Raw genomic sequence first — 15,740 nt, 5'->3', positions numbered from 1 at the left:
GTCTGGGCCAGCCTCCTGGGGTGGGAGAGGGAAGTGGGATGAGTAAGAAACTCGAGGGTCCCAGGCAGCAGGCTGGTCTGGGTGTGGGCCTCAATGGCTGGAAGTCCCGATGCTGACCCCTCGGTGGAAAGAGGAGGGAAGTCGCTGTCCCCCCAGGGCTGCTGGCCCCCACTCAGGCTCCTCCTTCCTGGTCTTGCACGGGGCTGGGCTCAGGAGCTGATGGAGGAGGAGCCGCCTGGCACCTGCGAGCTTTCTCCCTGTCTACATCAGGGGGCAGAGGGGTGGAGCAACTCACCCCAGAGGCAGAGGGGCTCAGTAAAGCCTAGTCATTCATCTGGGAGTGGCCCCAGGCAGCAGCGGCAAGGAGGACAGGACTCAGAGAAGGGGAGGATGTGTGAGGTGCAGGTGTGTCGGGGAAGCTGCCCCGTGGGGACCCCTGGGGCTCTGTCCCTCCTGGTGCCCGGGAGACAGTGCAGAGCCCGCCTCAGGGCCGACCTGGCCCTTGCTGGGATGTGCTTCTGCGCGGCACTCCCCCTCGCCACGTGACCCCTGTGGACAAGCCCCACCTCCTTCACCTGGAAAGCAGGCACGGGGCGATTGGCTGGAAGGTCTGGGTCTGGCGGAGGCAAGCTTAGGGCTGAGGCTGCTGTACTTGCCACCTCCAAGGAGCCTCTGCAGGCAGTGGGACTGCGGGGGGCTCCTGGCCCAGCGGAGGGCCAGCACGGGGAGGCTGGACTGACCCGAGCGGAGGCAGCGCTCTCTCAAGGGCAGACCAAACAGCTAGGGCCGGGCGCTGCCCGGGAGGGTGCTGTGAGCACGGCTGGCTGGCAGGGAGGCCGGAGTGAGGACAGAGCGCCGAGGTGGGCTGCAAGACCCCCACCGCGAGAACACAGAGCAGACCCAGAGGTTGGACCCCAGCCCAGAGGAGCCTGACAGGCAGGGCCTCCCTGTAGACACACACAGAGACACACACATGAATGAACACACAGGGACGCACGTATAAACACACATGAATTCACAGAGACGCACATACTTACATATAGACGCACACAGACACACGCAGCCCTGGCCAATGCTGTATCACCCTTCGGCCATGCTGCCTGCCTTGGAAGCCTGACTGTGGGGACACCTGCCCAGTGCAATGGGGGCTGCAGTGACTGGCAGCTGGAGGCAGGCACGTGTGGGAACAGCCCCCACCAGCTGGGTGACTCACCGAGCCCACCTCCTCCTCTGTGGAGTGAGCTGAGGTGCCAGCCTCACAGGACCGCTCGGGGCCTCAGGTGACACGGTGGGGGAACCCATGCTGGACAGGTGTGAGGCTGTTATCATTTATGTTGTGTCGCTGTGGCATCTTCCTGATGGAGGCACAGGTACATGGGAGAAGCCCCGTGGCAGAAGCGTGAATGGTCTCCCTTGCCCCTGCAGGCAGGAGGGTCCCCCCAGCAGCCCAGGTGCCTGGGCACAGGCTGGGGGTGGAGACCCTGTGCCCTCCCTGGGTCATGGCTCTGCGGGGGGGGGGGGGGGGCGGGGAGGGCAGAAGCTTCAGGGAGCAGATGCTGCCACATGAGCCGAGCTGGGGCTGGGGCAGTCCTGGTAGGGATGAGAGATGCTGGGGAAGATGCTAGAAGGAACTCGTGGTACCCGAGACTCTAGAAAAGGCGGGCTCCCCAGGCTCGCTAGCCTGACGGACATTTTCCAGGTACCTGAAACTGCCGCGTGGTTTGGCAGAGCGTCGGCTGAAGGCCTGGCCTGGCCCCGGCCCAGCACCCCAGGGTGTTGCAAGTCACAGCTCTGAGGCAGGACCGGCACCATGCCTGCTGTCCCCCGCGCCCCTGGCCCTGACCCATGCCCTCCCGCCATGAGCAACTCCTGCCCTGGTGCCCCAACCCTGCGCTGCCCTCTGCCTGGGGACGCCGCACCCCGGGCAGGCTGGAGGGGGTGCTTACTCTCTGGCCCTGAGGGTGAGGGTCGTGACTCCTCCGCAGACCTCAGGGGGTCTCCTCCGCAGACTCTGTGGGGGTCAGGCTGTCTCAGTAATAACCCAGTGATAACAGGGCCCTTCTCAGCTCTGGGCCTCAACCTGCTGCCCTGTGAGGTGGAAACAGAAGGGGTCACTTCCCGGCCCCTCCCTGGCTCATACACAGAGATGACCTCAGGTGGCTCCTGGGTGGGGAGGTAGACAAGGTAGCTTGAGACAGGTGTCCAGAGAGGTGGCAGCTGCGGGGTCCCTTCTGGATTTCTAGATGGCAACAGGAGACTCCTGTCTCAGCTCCTGTGTCCTCTCTGGGTCACTTTCCAGCTGCCCACCTGCCTGCTTTGTGCCCAAGTGTCCCCTGGAGAAGCAGGGCCCCTGGGAGCTTCACCCGCCCCATCAGAGGGCCCTGAGGGGCAGCAGCCTGGAGAGGGCGGGGGACACAGGCCAGGCTAGCAGCCAGGCCAGCCCCACAGCCTCAGGGGCGGGTGAGGTCAGGGGAGCCCACAGGGGTCAGAGAGAGCATGGAGCTGGGGTCAGGGGCTGGGGTCAGGTGGGTGAAGGCAGAAGCGGGCAGGCAGATCCCCGATGGGGAGTCAAAACCTGGGCAGCTAGCAGTAAGTCCAAGGCCTGGAAACTTCGACTTCTGCTTCCTCAAGACAAGAAGCCTGTTTTGACATATCAAGAAGGATGCATTCAGTGGCAAGCAATGTGAACCCAGCCATTGGCAGCTTATTTCTTAGCATTTATTGTTAGTTCAATAGCAAGTCCAGACTTAGTGGTCTTGGGATTGGCTTGGTGACTCAAGAAACCAGACTCCCTTCACAGCCTCCTCTCCACCTTCTTAGTGAATCGGCTCTTGTCCTCTTGCCAGTCAGTGCTAAAGCGTTAGTCACTCAGTCGTGTCCAACTCTTCGAGACCCCAAGAACTGTAGCCCGCCAGGCTCCTCTGTCGATGGAATTCCCCAGGCAAGAATACTGGAGTAGGTTGCCATGCCCTTCTCCAGGGGATCTTCCTGACCCAGAGACTGATCCCTGGTCTCCTGCACTGCAGACAGACACTTTACCATCTGAGTCACCAGAGTGCCTCATGGTTACAAAGTGGCTGCTGCAGCTCAAAGCCTCACATCCTTATACATTGTTCAAAGGCAGGAAGTAGAGGGTGAAGCAAAGTATCTCAAGAAATTCATTATGTCTCCTTGGCCAACACTAGGCTATATGCCCACCTCCTAGGTACAAGGGAGCTGGGAAAATGAGTAATTGGCCAGTGATGATTCCTCCTCTGGGGCATTCTCACTGGCTCAGAATAAGGGTTCTAGAGTCAAGGAAGGGGAGGTGGTTGGAGGCCAGGCAACCACAAAGAACTGCTCCATCTTCACTCCCTACAGTGCCGGAGTTGCCTAAGGATCCAAACCTAGGAGCTGATCTAGATTCCTCTCACCCACTTTCTGGGACAGGCTGGAGCGGCTGTTGGGGGATCGTGGGGTAAAAAGCTAGCAGAAAAAACGTTTCCTGCCTTCCTTCCTCCCCTCCTCCTCAGTTTACTCTCTGACTCCAAAAACCAGACCGAGTGGGAGGGAGCCCGAGGGGATTTCCCTGGGTGACTGGTGCAGGACAGTGGTGTCCTAGCCAATCAGCCAGGCCACAGTGATATTATCAGAGCCTCTGAGATGGAAGGCTGGCTGGAGTCTGGTTTTCTCAGCTGAGTCCCCACGCCGCCCACTGCTGCCTGCCCCGGTGAGCTCAGCCCAGCAGAGACGGCTCAGTTTCTCCAGGAGGTTTGCCATGGCCAGACCACGGGGGCTTGAACTCTGGAGTGGGCTGCTTCTAACTTGACGGTGCCCGTGGCTCCTCTGCCTGGGTCCATGGGCTCTGTGGGTCTTGGTGTCTGTGAGGGAGGTGCCCCAGGAAGGAGTGAGCTTGGTCTTTTGTGCAGGAGCGAGGTTGCAGGCAGAGGGTCCCTCTGGGGGGCCTGGGAGCCCAGTCTGGGTGCCCCCACCCTGATCCCTCCCAGCCACACTCCCCTTGCTCCTGGCTCCTCCCTGTTACACTTGTTCACCTGGAGGAATCCTCCCCACCCCACCAAGCTGCTGTATCCAACTCATCCCCCCGACTGGGGACCTTCACCCCCAAACCTGGCTTCTCCTGTGCCGCTGTTTGAATGGTGGCGATCCTACCATCCCCCAAGCCAGGCTAGAGACAGGGCCACCCCTGCCTTCACGTCCTGCCCCCAAGTCCTGGCCACTAGGTCCTGACAGTTCCCACCCCCAGCCTCTCGCCCATGGCCCGGGGGCCCCCATCCCACACACTGACAGCCAAGTCTCCTTGCCCTGTCCCCCCCAGCTCCACCCCTTGCCATGGCCGGTCAGCTTCCAGGTGGACGTCCCCTCAGTGGCTGGGGCAGAAACTGTAACCCTCCCCTCCGTGAGGAGGTTCCACCCCCAAGCCGCTGTGCAGTCTGAGCCCGCCGCCCCACTTCTCAGGGCCTCCGTGAAGCTCCACTGAGGCCAGGGCTGCAGCCCAGCTGTGGAGAAGTGGACGAGGCGCCACACGGGGCCCTGGCCCCACCACCGACTTGCTGGGTGACCTTGGGCAAGTCCCTTGCGGTCTCTGAGCCTCTCTTTCCACCTTGCCTCTGGCGTGGCCCTTCCTGTTTAATGAGCCCTTGTAAGGACCAGGAGGGGGAGGGGCTGAGAGCAGGGGCCCTGGGGGTTGCCAGAGCCTCACGGGGCAGGAGCCCACCCACCCAATACAGAGGGGGGCCTGAGATCTGGGGTGCCACTTTGTTCCCAAGGGTCTTGGGAAACTTTGTCACCCAGGCCCCGGGGAAGCTGCAGAGCTGTGGGAGGAGGCGCTCAGAAGGACCCTTTCTGTGCACCCAGGAAACCACAGCCCAGCCCAGGCCTGGGCGCTGTGAAGGCAGCCATTTGTCCCTGTGACTCCCCCCGACCCCCGCACACCACCCCAGCATCAGCAGGAGTAACTGGGTGCCCACGTGCTGTGCGCCCGTGATCTGTGGCCCTGCAGGGTCAGTGTTACCACCCCCGTTTTGCTGATGAGAAAACTGAGGCCCACAAAGGCGACGATGCTTGCATATCATGGCTATCTAGTGGGAGAGCCGGAATTCGAACCAGCCTGGCTGGTGGCAGGGCCTGAGCCTCCTCCCCCATCACATGGTACTTAGTGTGTGCAGGGGCCTGGGGACCGAGAGCGAGGAGGGCGCCCCTCCCCAGGTGGTCCTGACACCCAAAGGCAGGGCCAGCGGCGTTGCTCCAGAGTGACTGTACAGGGGCTGGCGGGACACCCCTTCTGCCCAGAGGGTCAGACAGACTCAGGAAGGAGGGGACAGCTCTCCGGAGTCTCAGAATCTTCCAGGGGCTGGGGGCGGGGACAGCACTGGTGGGGGGTGCTGCAGGAGCCCGGGCATGGAGGGGTGGGGAGGTCTCGGCCTGAGCGGCTGGGCGCGTGCCGGGCGGCTGGAGCAGAGCTGGTGGAGGAGACGCAGGGGAGGTCATGGGAGGCCGAGGTGATCACCTGTGGACGTACTGTGTGGTGTCTCTCGTGGTTTTTGGGGGGAGCTCGGCCGGGTTTACCTTGCATGAGGTCCTCACCCACGGCCGTGGTCGGGGGCTGCAGGAGGGGACGGGGGCAGGTGGAGGGGAGGGGCAGTGGGCTCTAGGCAGGAGGGCTAGGGCCCTGGGAGAGGCCCGAGGACCCATTGGGTCCTCCTGGAATTAAGGTTACCCAGGACTCTGGTGGTTGGGGTGGGCGCAGGGTAGGGTGGGGTGGGGTATAAGCCGGGGCTGGAGCTTGGACGCCTTCAGGCACTACCTAGCATCTGCAGAACTAGACGCCAGCGATTCCGCTCCCAGCGGCCCCCGGACAGGCTCGGAGCGCTTTCATCTCACGGCGCTGAGTCTGAGAATCTAGCTGGATGTGGGGTTCGGGTTTCTAAGGCGGCGGCGGCGGGGGGGCGGGGGGGCGGGGGGGGTGGGCACATGAGACACTGGACTTCTTCCTTCCTGTCTGGCAGGTCGGGACGGGAAACCGGGCTCCATCTGATATGGCGGGGGAACCCCAGTGCCCCCCTTTTCTGGGGTGGGTGGGTCCACGCGGGTTAGCACCTGCCCGCCGGCCCTGAGCAGATCCCGGTGTGCGGCGCCCCCTGCTGGCCTATTTGGGAACAGCCGGACCTCCTGGCTCCCTGTGCTGTGCCGTGCGCTAAGAATACTGGAGTGGGTTGATATTTCTTTCTCCAGGGAATCTTCGCAATCCAGAGATCGAACTCACCTCTCCTGCATTGGCAGGTGGATTCTTTACCACTGTGCCGCCTGGGAAGCCCCAAGTACAATTTTGATAAGTGAAAGTGTTAGTCACTCAGTCATGTCTGACTCTTTGTGACCTCATGGACTGTAGCCCGCCAGACTCCTCTGTCCGTGGGATTCTCCAGGCAAGAATACTGGAGAGTCGGTTGCCATGCCCTCCTCCAGGGGATCTTCCCGACACAGGGATTGAACACACGTCTCCTGTGGCTCCTACATTGCAGGCAGATTCTTTACCGTTTCAGCCACAAGGGAAGCCCAAGAGTACTGGAGTGGGTAGCCTATCCCTTCTCCAGGGGATCTTCCTGACCCAGGAATCGAGCTGTGGTCTCCTGCACTGCAGGCGGGTTCTTTACCAGCTGAGCTAGCAGGGAAGCCCTCCTGATTCCCAGGTGCCGTGAATTAGGAAGTGTCTCCCTACTGAGGCTCTGTGTCCTTTTGGGTTTTAACCCCTGCTTTCCTCCGGGGGAGAAGATGGGCTGTTTTCCAGGCGGGCCCTGAGTAACCATGGCCACCTTTGTTTCCCTGGAGCTCTTGCTAAACTCGGACACTGAGCTGGGCCCGCTTATTCTTTCTTTCTCCTTTTTTTCTTTTCTTCTCTTTTCTCCTCTTCTTTCCTTCTCTTCCCTTTCCTTTTCTTTCTTTCCCTGTCCATCTCTCCCTCCTCGCACCCATCCAGCCAGCCACAGACATTCCCTGACCACGCTGTTTGTGCCCTGAGCCAGACAGTGGGGGGGACAAGCCTGCCCGGTCCCTCTCCAGGGAAGAACCAGTGAAATGGGGGTGACCGTGGTCATTATTCGGAGAAGGCAATGGCACCCCACTCCAGCACTCTTGCCTGGAAAATCCCATGGACGGTGGGCTGCAGTCCATGGGGTCTCGAAGAGTCGGACACGACTGAGCGACTTCCCTTTCACTTTTCACTTTCCTGCATTGGAGAAGGAAATGGCAACCCACTCCAGTGTTCTTGCCTGGAGAATTCCAGGGATGGTGGAGCCTGGTGGGCTGCCGTCTATGGGGTCGCACAGAGTCGGACACGACTGAAGCGACTTAGCAGCAGCAGCAGCAGCAGCAGTGGTCATTATTCAGACAAGCACAGTCTAATCCCAGTGACAGCCACTCTAGGAGAAAAGTATGGTGGCTCTGAATGTGTCCGCAGGGGCCCTGCCTGAGCCAGAGGAGGGTCGGAGGGCTTCCTGAGGTGGGGGCGGGGCGGGAGAACATTCCAGTTGGGGGACGGTGGTCGCAGGAGTGGGCAGTGCTGGTCCCCTGGCACTCACGTCCCCGCTCACCCGTGCCCCGGGCCTGACCCTCTGCCCTTCTGCGGCCCAGGTTCTCCTTCTGGAAGCAGCAGAGCGGCCCCCAGGCCCAGACAATGACCTTCCGACGCCCCAGAACACCCCACCACCCTGGAACGAGGGTCTCCTCCCTGACGCCATCCCGCTTGCCCACCCCGGGCCCCAGATGAGAAGGCCCACAGGCCCGGCCGGTGAGTGAGGCCTGCGGGGGGCAGGGGGTTGGCAGGGGGAAGGCCTCTCAGGGTCTCCACCAGTAGGTCATACACACCCAAAGGGCATTTTGGAAAACTGAGCTAACATTTAAAACCTGGGGTGTTTCTCATAAAAGTCAGGATTTCTCTTAGAAAAATGGAAGAGCTGGCCATTGGGGTTGGCAGTCCCTTACAGAAACAATTGGCTGGGACTTCCCTGGTGTTTCTAGTGCAAGGGGTGAGGTTCAGTCCCTAAGATCCCATGTGCCTTGTGTTGTGGCCAAAAAAATATTGGGAAAAAAAAAAGGAACAGTTGGCCGCAGCTAAGTCATGGCTGCCCCCACAGATCTCATTCAAACTCTGCAGTCTGCCACAGTCCTCACCACTCCCTACTGTCTCACAGTCCAGCTACTGTCTTCACAGGCTGCCCTGCTGCCGCTTAGCATCTACATGTAGGCCCCCAGCCCAGCTCATCCTTGACTGGCTCGATTTTACAGCAGCCCCTGCCTGCACACCGCCAGGGGTGGGGGGCTTACTGCCTCCCCCAGCCTTCTGGGGGATCCTGTCTGAATTCTCTGACCGGAGTTGGAGGACACCCACTGGTCTGTTGCTTTCCCTCTTCCCACCACATTTTGAAGTCTCTCTGCAGTCTCTCTCCACTGGACTGAGCTCTGCTCTCTGGGACTGCAGAACAGTAATAGTAACTGTAATATTATAGTCAGGATTGTTGAATGCCTGCTGCGTGGCGGGCACTGTGCTGGGACTTTACCCTGAGCGGAGGTGTAGCTGCCACTGTCCATGTGGCTGAACTCCAGGGTTTAAGGCTGAGGTCTCATCTGACTGGTCAGGATCTGTGCTGTGCCAGTTATTCAGGATTTTTATATCACTCTAGTCTGTACAGATATCATGGCTAATCATTCCAGTGAGCTTGTAAAGCTCAGATTACAGGAGAACTGAGGCTCAGAAAAGTGACCCCTGGGGTCACCCAGCGATCCAGTGCCATTTTGACTCAATAATTCACAGCCCCACGGGAGCCCTTTGCAGGGGACGCCCTTCCTTCTGCTGTCCCCCAGTTGAGCCCCCAGTTTCTTAGCAATCCCGCCCAGACCCAACTCTGACCCCTCCCTGCCTGCAAACCCCCAGCAATGGGAAAACTGACCGCCAGTGGCCAGTCCTGAGGCCAGGGAAGCAGCAGATACTCTGCAGGCTTCTGAAGGGCCTGGAGGCTGTGTGGAGGGTGAGCTCGGGCTGCTATGGGAGGAGGGGGCGTCTTACTTGCCCTGGGTCCCTGGCCCACCTCTCTAGCCACTGTCCCCAAAGTCTCACTCCCAGAAGGCCTGTCTTCTTCAAATCCTATGCTTGTCTTCTTCAAATCCGTCTTCTGGGACTGAAGAGGGAGCAGAGGTCAGGGGGAAGTAAGGAGGGGGTTCTCCTCTTCTGAAGGACCCAGGCAGGCCCCAGTGCCCCCTGGAGGGGAGGGAGGAAGCTGGGAGGGGCTTCTGTTCTCCAAAGGCAACTTTCTTCTTATGGGGGCATGTAGTTCCCAATATGGCCACCAGGTGGAGCACAAACCCTACAAATGGTTACACCTGGGTGCATCCTGGAATCCCAGAGACCAAGTGGGAATCTCTGGAAACTGGCAGCCCCAGGGTGGTCCCCAAAGAGCCCTCCATCTGTTCAGGAAGCATTTTTTGAGCATCCTCCCCAGGCCTGGGCCTTCCCTAGGGAGAAGGGGCTGTCTGCAGGCCACACAGTGGGCCTCCCATCTACTCTCCATCTACTCTTGCCCACCCTTGGGACCTGGAGATCCCCAGGGGGCAGGCGACCCCTTCAGGGCTTCCTGGGGTCTCTAAGGAGGCCTTATTAGGACGATCTTTGCCTGACTCCCAGTCCCCAAGCCTGAGCAAAGAGACATCAGGATGTGGAGAGAGGGTTCTGACTCATTTACAGCCTGGTGCTGCTACCTTGAGCAAGGGGCCACATCTTTCTGAGCCTCAGTTTACCCCACCTGTCAAATGGGAACACAAGTAGCTCTTGAGATCATAGAAGTGAACAGGAGCAAAACTGGTTTGTATACTGTGATGAATTATGTGGTCCCTTTGCCCATGGCAGGTGAGGGGGCAGGTCTGACCAGACAGCAAGGTCGTCTAGCCTGGAGCCAATGGAGGCAGCTCAGCCCACAATGTTCTCAGGCCTCATTTCATTCTATCCACAGGGCCCCCTGGACAGACGGGACCACCAGGGCCTGCGGGTCCCCCAGGCTCCAAAGGTGACCGGGGTCAGGCAGGAGAAAAGGGCCCAGCGGGGCCTCCTGGTAAGGACATCCACCCACACACATACCCTGACATGACTTCGCCCAGTAGGGGAAGGGGCTTAGGGATTCTCCCCTGTCCAAGCAGGTGAGGCATCCCAGATAGCCTCTTTCTTGGTTGGGCTGATGACTGCCATCTAGCAGGGCTCCAGGTTCCCTCCCTCCCACCGCCACCTCCCGGAGCAGTCTCCTTCCAAGCACTCTGGGGCCTGGTCTCACCCGGGACTATGAGAAGAGAAGGCTCCAGCTGTGGGGGTGGGGCTGCTGGGGGCTGGAGGTTGTGCTCCGCATGTAAACAATGCCAAGAGGTCACACGGCTGCTCCTGGACCCTGTTGGGGCAGGTACGGGGCTGGGCCAAGCTGGCAGCCAGCCTCGCTGCCCCTACCCCAGGGCTGAGGTCATCTGGCCATAGCGCCCGCTGACTTCACTCACGTGACCTCCCTGACCTCCCGCCTGGCTGCCCCGGGTCCCCTCTGCACTGGCTGCGGACGGGAAGTCATTTCATTACATCCCAGGACAGCCCTCCAGGGAGGCTCTGGGACTAGTGGCCACCACCTTGCCCTCCCGGGTCTATTTCTCATCTCTGTAAGGTCAGTCAGGAGGCCCGGCCCTCCTGTGACTCCTCTTTTCCCCCCACAGGCCTCTTGGGGCCGCCAGGGCCCCGTGGGCTTCCTGGAGAGATGGGGCGCCCTGGCCCCCCTGGCCCCCCTGGCCCAGCAGGCAGCCCGGGCCTCCCTCCAAACGGCCCCCAAGGCGTCCTCTACTCCCTGCAGCCACCGACGGACAAGGACAGTGAGTGTCACGCTTGAGGGCTGGGGTTGGAGGGCGGGCCAGAATTTGGAGGGTCCACCCCCCAATAGAACCCCATGAAGCAGACTGTCCGTGAGTGGGGCCTCGGCTTTGCCAGGCAGGGGGACGGGGTAGCCTAGGTGGGGGGTGGTCCCCCCAACCCCACGGTTGGCCCCAGGGGTCTGTCCCTGCCTCTGTGCTCAGCTCCTGCCCCTGGGGTCTGACCCCCTGATGTCCATCTGCTCTCTGGCCTGGCCTTGGGGTCACCTCTGGTGACAGTACCATCACCAAGGTCATCCGTCACCCCGTGCTCTTCGCAGATCCCCTCACTGTAGGCCACTGGACAGGCGCTGATGGTTGGAGCACCTCCCATGTGTGGGACTGTGTGTTTTAACCTCCGGGACACAGCAGTGAGCAAAACGAGTCTCCTGCCTGCAAGGGCCACAGTCTAGCACAAGAGGGCGCCCTCGAGCACACATAGAACCCGCCACCCGAGCATGGGGGGAGGGCGGGTCCAGGGAGGGCACCCAAGAGATGGGGCGGGGGTGGGGCCTGCGGCCCATGGAGGGCGTGGCTTTGGTTAAGGGCCCTGGGAAACAAGAAAGGTTTTAAGAAGCGGGTTGAGATTGACTTGGCATTCTGAGTGGGTGATATCCCGGGCACCGTGGGGGCACAGGGACCTCTTGGTCCGCCGTCAGAGAAACCCGAGCAGACTGCCTGGAGGGTGCAGATGTGAACGTTTAGGAAGAGTGTGTGCATGTGTGTGTGTGTGTGTGTGTGTGTGTGTGTGTGTTGGGGGGTTCCCGGTGGAGGCACCTGGTTAGCCAGCACTGAGCAGCGGTAGCAGGCCCACCGGCCAGGAGGCCTATGGAAGGGCTACCCAGGCTTCTGTGATAGGGGTAGGCAGGGAAAGGCAGAGGCAGCCACCCCCAGCCCAGATGTTTTGAAGCCTGGCTGTCTGCTTCTGGGTCTGAGATCACATGGGGCTCACCCTGGAGGGACCCAGGCAGACCCCACCCGGCCCCGGGCCCTGCGGCTCAGACAAGTGGTCAGGGAGGACTTCCTGGAGGAGGCCCTCACAAGAGTGAGCTAGTCAGGTGTGTCAGAACGGGCATGTGGAGGGGAGCCTGGAACAGAGTCTGGCCTGGACAGCGGGGAGGTGAGCAAGGGGGGGCGGGAGTCTTAGGACATGGAATTTTCAGGAAGAGATTTGTACTTTAAACAGAGCCCACAGGGCTTCCCCCCGCCCTCTGATTTGGCCTCGGTGTTGATGGCTCGACAGTAAAGAATCTGCCTGCAATGCAGGAGACTCAGGTTCAATCCCTGGGTTGGGAAGATTGCCTGGAGAAGGAAATGGCAACCCACTCCAATACTCTTGCCTGGAGAATCTCATGGACAGAGGAACCTGGCGGGCCCCAGTCTATCGGATCACAAAGAGTCGGACAGACTGAGTGACTACACATGAGGGAGCTCCTCTGAGCTGAGGGAGCAGTAGCTGCGTGAGGCCCAGCAGGGTCGGGGCTGCTCTTCCTGGCTCTGGGGGACTCAGCTCTAGCCCCCCAGCGCTGCTGGCCCTGCCCCATGGGTCACAGGCCACTCTGCCCTTCCTGCAGGTGGAGACGTGCAGCTGGCCTCCGCAGCCGTGGACACAGTGTTGGCGGGCGTCCCAGGGCCCCGGGGTCCCCCTGGCCCCCCAGGTGAGTGCAGAGGGCAGCAGCAGCAGCTGGTCTCCACTGGTACCCACTCCTGGGCTTCACCTGGGCCAGCAGTCTTGAGGGGGCTGGTTGGAGGCTCATGGCAGGGCACTGGGTCTGCCCCAGCCAGCAGTAGCTTGAGTGGGGGGCCTGCTGCTCATGGGTGGCAGCTCCCCTGGGACTGGACACAGTGTTTCTGGGTGGCCTGACACCCACATGAAGCAGCCTCGGGCCGCCCTCAAGTGAGCCAGAGCAGGGGTGCTCTGGGAGCCAGAGTCCTAGGTCCAGGAGGTCTGCATAGGGGATGGTGGGTGAGATGGAGGGAGCTGGTGGGGACGGTGCCTGGGAGAGACAGGAGGCCCTGGGCCTTCAGGCAGAAAGCAGGGTCCTGGGAGAGGGGATGGGACCCTCACTGGGGTTGGGGGGGGGCGGGTGTGGCGGGGGGCAGAGCCCAGGTGTGTGGCTGTCTCCTCTGACAGGTTCTAACCCTGAATGAATGAGCAACAGAGGCCCTGGGCGCCAGCAGGGGTGGAGGCGCCTCTTGATTCGGCTCCAGGCTGGGCACTCATTCCAGTCGTTCAGTGTCTCACGCAGTCAGGAAATAACCCACTGAGCGCCTCCTACGAGCTGGCCAGTGTTCTGGGTTCCTGGGATCCTTAGATAAACAAAAGATTTCTGTACTCATGGTACTTAGGTTCTAGTGGAGAAGGTGGGCAGTACCCTCAGTGAATCCCGTAGGGTCCAAAAAAGCAGGGCTGGGCTCGCGGCTGGGCCAGGGTGGCAGCATTAAGGAGGGCGCTGGGAGGATGTTGCCTTTTAGCTAGACCGCGTCCAGGCCTCACCCTACCCAGGGCTCACTTTCCTGTAGGTCCTCCCTAGGCATGCCAGGGGGCACTCTGGTAGGCTAGCCACAGAGACCTCACTCTTCCAAATATTCAGGGCATTTAGTCACAAACACCACGCTCTGTACTGCACCCATCGGTCCTGGCCTGACCCTCTGGGGGCTCCCTGGGCCAGAGGGGAGGCTGGCATTCAAACCAGTAGTGGCCAGAGGCAGTGGCTGGTCACTGTCAGAGATTTGCCTAGGGAAGAGGTGGGGGTAGGTGCCTGGAAGGCTTCCTGGAGGAGGTGACGCTCAGCCTGAGACTAGTGGGAGTTTGCTGGGATGTGGAGGGGATGGGAACTCCAGGAGGAAGGAACAGCCACCACAAAGGCATGGATCCAGAGGGACTTTCCAGGAGGGTGTTTGACCGATGAAGGTGGAGGAGGCTGGGCTGAGAGAGACCTGTCTGAAAAGTCACTTGGTGGGGAGGGGACTGCTGCATGGATGGGTGACCACCACTCTGGGTGGTAGGCAGCAGTTGTAGTAACCCAGGCAAGGATGGCCTCAGGGAGGTGAGGTCTGAGGTCCCGAGATGGGGCAGGCTCGAGGGAGATTTGCCTGAGGACTGACCAGCTGGGGAGGGGCTGCAGGGCGCCCCCACCCCCACCCCGTGGATGAGGCTGTGGGAACAGGAGCAGGTTGTGGTGTAGGGGTTGCAGGCAGGGAGAGGGGCTTGCAGTGGGCTCTCCACTCTGGGGGTGGGCAGGGGGCCGGAGAGCCCATGCCCCCTCCCTCACCATTTATTCACCTCCTCTTTCTGCACTGCCCAAGGAGACAGACCCAGGGCGGGGCCCGGGGTGGGAGGGTGGGAGGGCCCCTCTCCAGAGCCGATGAGGGGGCAGGGGGTGTCTCCGGCTCCAGGTGACCATCTGTGACTCTGCCGGCAGGGCCCCCTGGACCACACGGCCCCCCTGGACCCCCGGGTGTGCCTGGATCCCAGGTAAGGTCTCACCCATCTCTGGCGAGGGTGAGGGCACTGTTTCCCTAGGAAGGCAGGAGCCGGGCTTCTTAGCAGCACAGTTGCTCAGGAAGAAACCAGCCTACCTGGCTGGTCCCCACCTGAGTCCAGGTGGGCCCCAGGGGAAGGCAGGCATGGGATCCTGGTTTTCTTAGCAACAATAACCCTTTACTACCCACCCTACCTGGGCCCCACAGTAGTTAGCATCATTCCCATTTCATAGATGAGCTAACCTGAGGTCATGCAGGTGGTGTGTGGGGCTGGGCCAGGATCACAGCCGTGGCCAATCTTCAATGGGAATTGCCTGCGTTGGGGGGGCACTCTGAAGCCTGACAGTGCAGCCCCAACCCCCAGCTTGCTTTGCCTCCTCAGCTGTGTGACCTTGGGCAGAAAGAGCCTCTCTGGGCTCCTGCTCCTTGGCTGCTAAGAAGGGGCCTCCCCGGTGGGTTGTTACAGGGAGTGAAAGAGAAATAAAGTGCCGGGGGGGTGCCTTGTGCTGTAGAGCCCCAGGGGTCCGGGGGGACGTCACACAGAGGAGGGGGGACTTTGGACACCAAGGCAGGAAGGGTTTCGTTTGGGGATGTCTGCACAGAGCTTCCTGCAGCTCATCCAGACCGAGGGCTTCAGGTTCCCTGGAACTCGGGCCTGGGTGGGTAGGAGGCAGGGGTGACTGAGAAGCGGGTCCCCCACTGCAAGGCTGGACAGCTCACCCCTGACAAAAGGGCAGGAGCGGGTGTGAGGCTGACAGAGGCTCCCGTGAGAAGGGCTGGGGGCAGCAGAACCCCTTCCAGAGGCACAAGCCCACACGACAGGCAAGGTCAGAGATGATGGTGTGCCTGACCCTTCCCCCCACCTACCTGTTTGTGCCAACTCCTTTCAGGGTCCCCATCGTGTTATCCCAGCGGTGACAGGGACGCGGAGGCTCAGAGAGGTTCTGTCATTTGCCAGAGTCACCCAGCAGGGGAGCAGAGCGGGGGCCCGGCAGGGCTGGGGTCACTCCAGGCCCTGCTCCGGCTTTCTCGGGGTCCCTGCCCTCTGCTAGCAGGTAGTCTGATGGGGGAGGCAGATGTAATAGAGAGTAACTGGGGCGAGACCTACAGCGACAGGAGGCGGGTGGCCGGAGTGGGATGACAGACAGGAGAAGGTGAGGCTTCGACTGAGCCCCGAGGAACCAGAAAGGAGCATTCACACGAAGATGCCAAGAGCAGGAAAAGGGAAACGTAAGTGCCAAGGTCCTGGGGCTGGGAAACACCAGGCGGGTCCTGAGCGAAGGCGTGTGTCGGGGGAGGTGAGGTGGGAGGGAAGTGGGCAGACGGGTACC

At 61.1% G+C, this 15,740-nt stretch overlaps 1 protein-coding gene across 3 annotated transcripts in view; it reads left to right on the top strand.

The window, feature by feature from the left end:
• COL26A1 (collagen type XXVI alpha 1 chain) overlaps nt 1-15,740 on the top strand; it is a 164,303-nt gene that overhangs the window by 141,569 nt on the left and 6,994 nt on the right. For 2 of the 3 annotated variants that reach the window (XM_005225215.5, NM_001193154.1), the window contains exons 5-9: nt 7,627-7,783; nt 9,999-10,097; nt 10,735-10,887; nt 12,498-12,581; nt 14,349-14,401. In XM_005225215.5, coding sequence (XP_005225272.1) covers nt 7,627-7,783; nt 9,999-10,097; nt 10,735-10,887; nt 12,498-12,581; nt 14,349-14,401 — 546 coding nt within the window. Of the gene's footprint in view, nt 1-6,046; nt 6,567-7,626; nt 7,784-9,998; nt 10,098-10,734; nt 10,888-12,497; nt 12,582-14,348; nt 14,402-15,740 lie in introns of those variants that run through there. The other variant, XM_059881430.1, reaches the window with a different exon arrangement.

Source organism: Bos taurus, chromosome 25 (assembly GCF_002263795.3).
Source record: "Bos taurus isolate L1 Dominette 01449 registration number 42190680 breed Hereford chromosome 25, ARS-UCD2.0, whole genome shotgun sequence".
Taxonomy (NCBI): Eukaryota; Metazoa; Chordata; class Mammalia; order Artiodactyla; family Bovidae; genus Bos; species Bos taurus.
The sequence above is the reverse complement of the archived record's forward strand: the minus strand, read 5'-3'. Positions and strand labels throughout refer to the sequence as shown.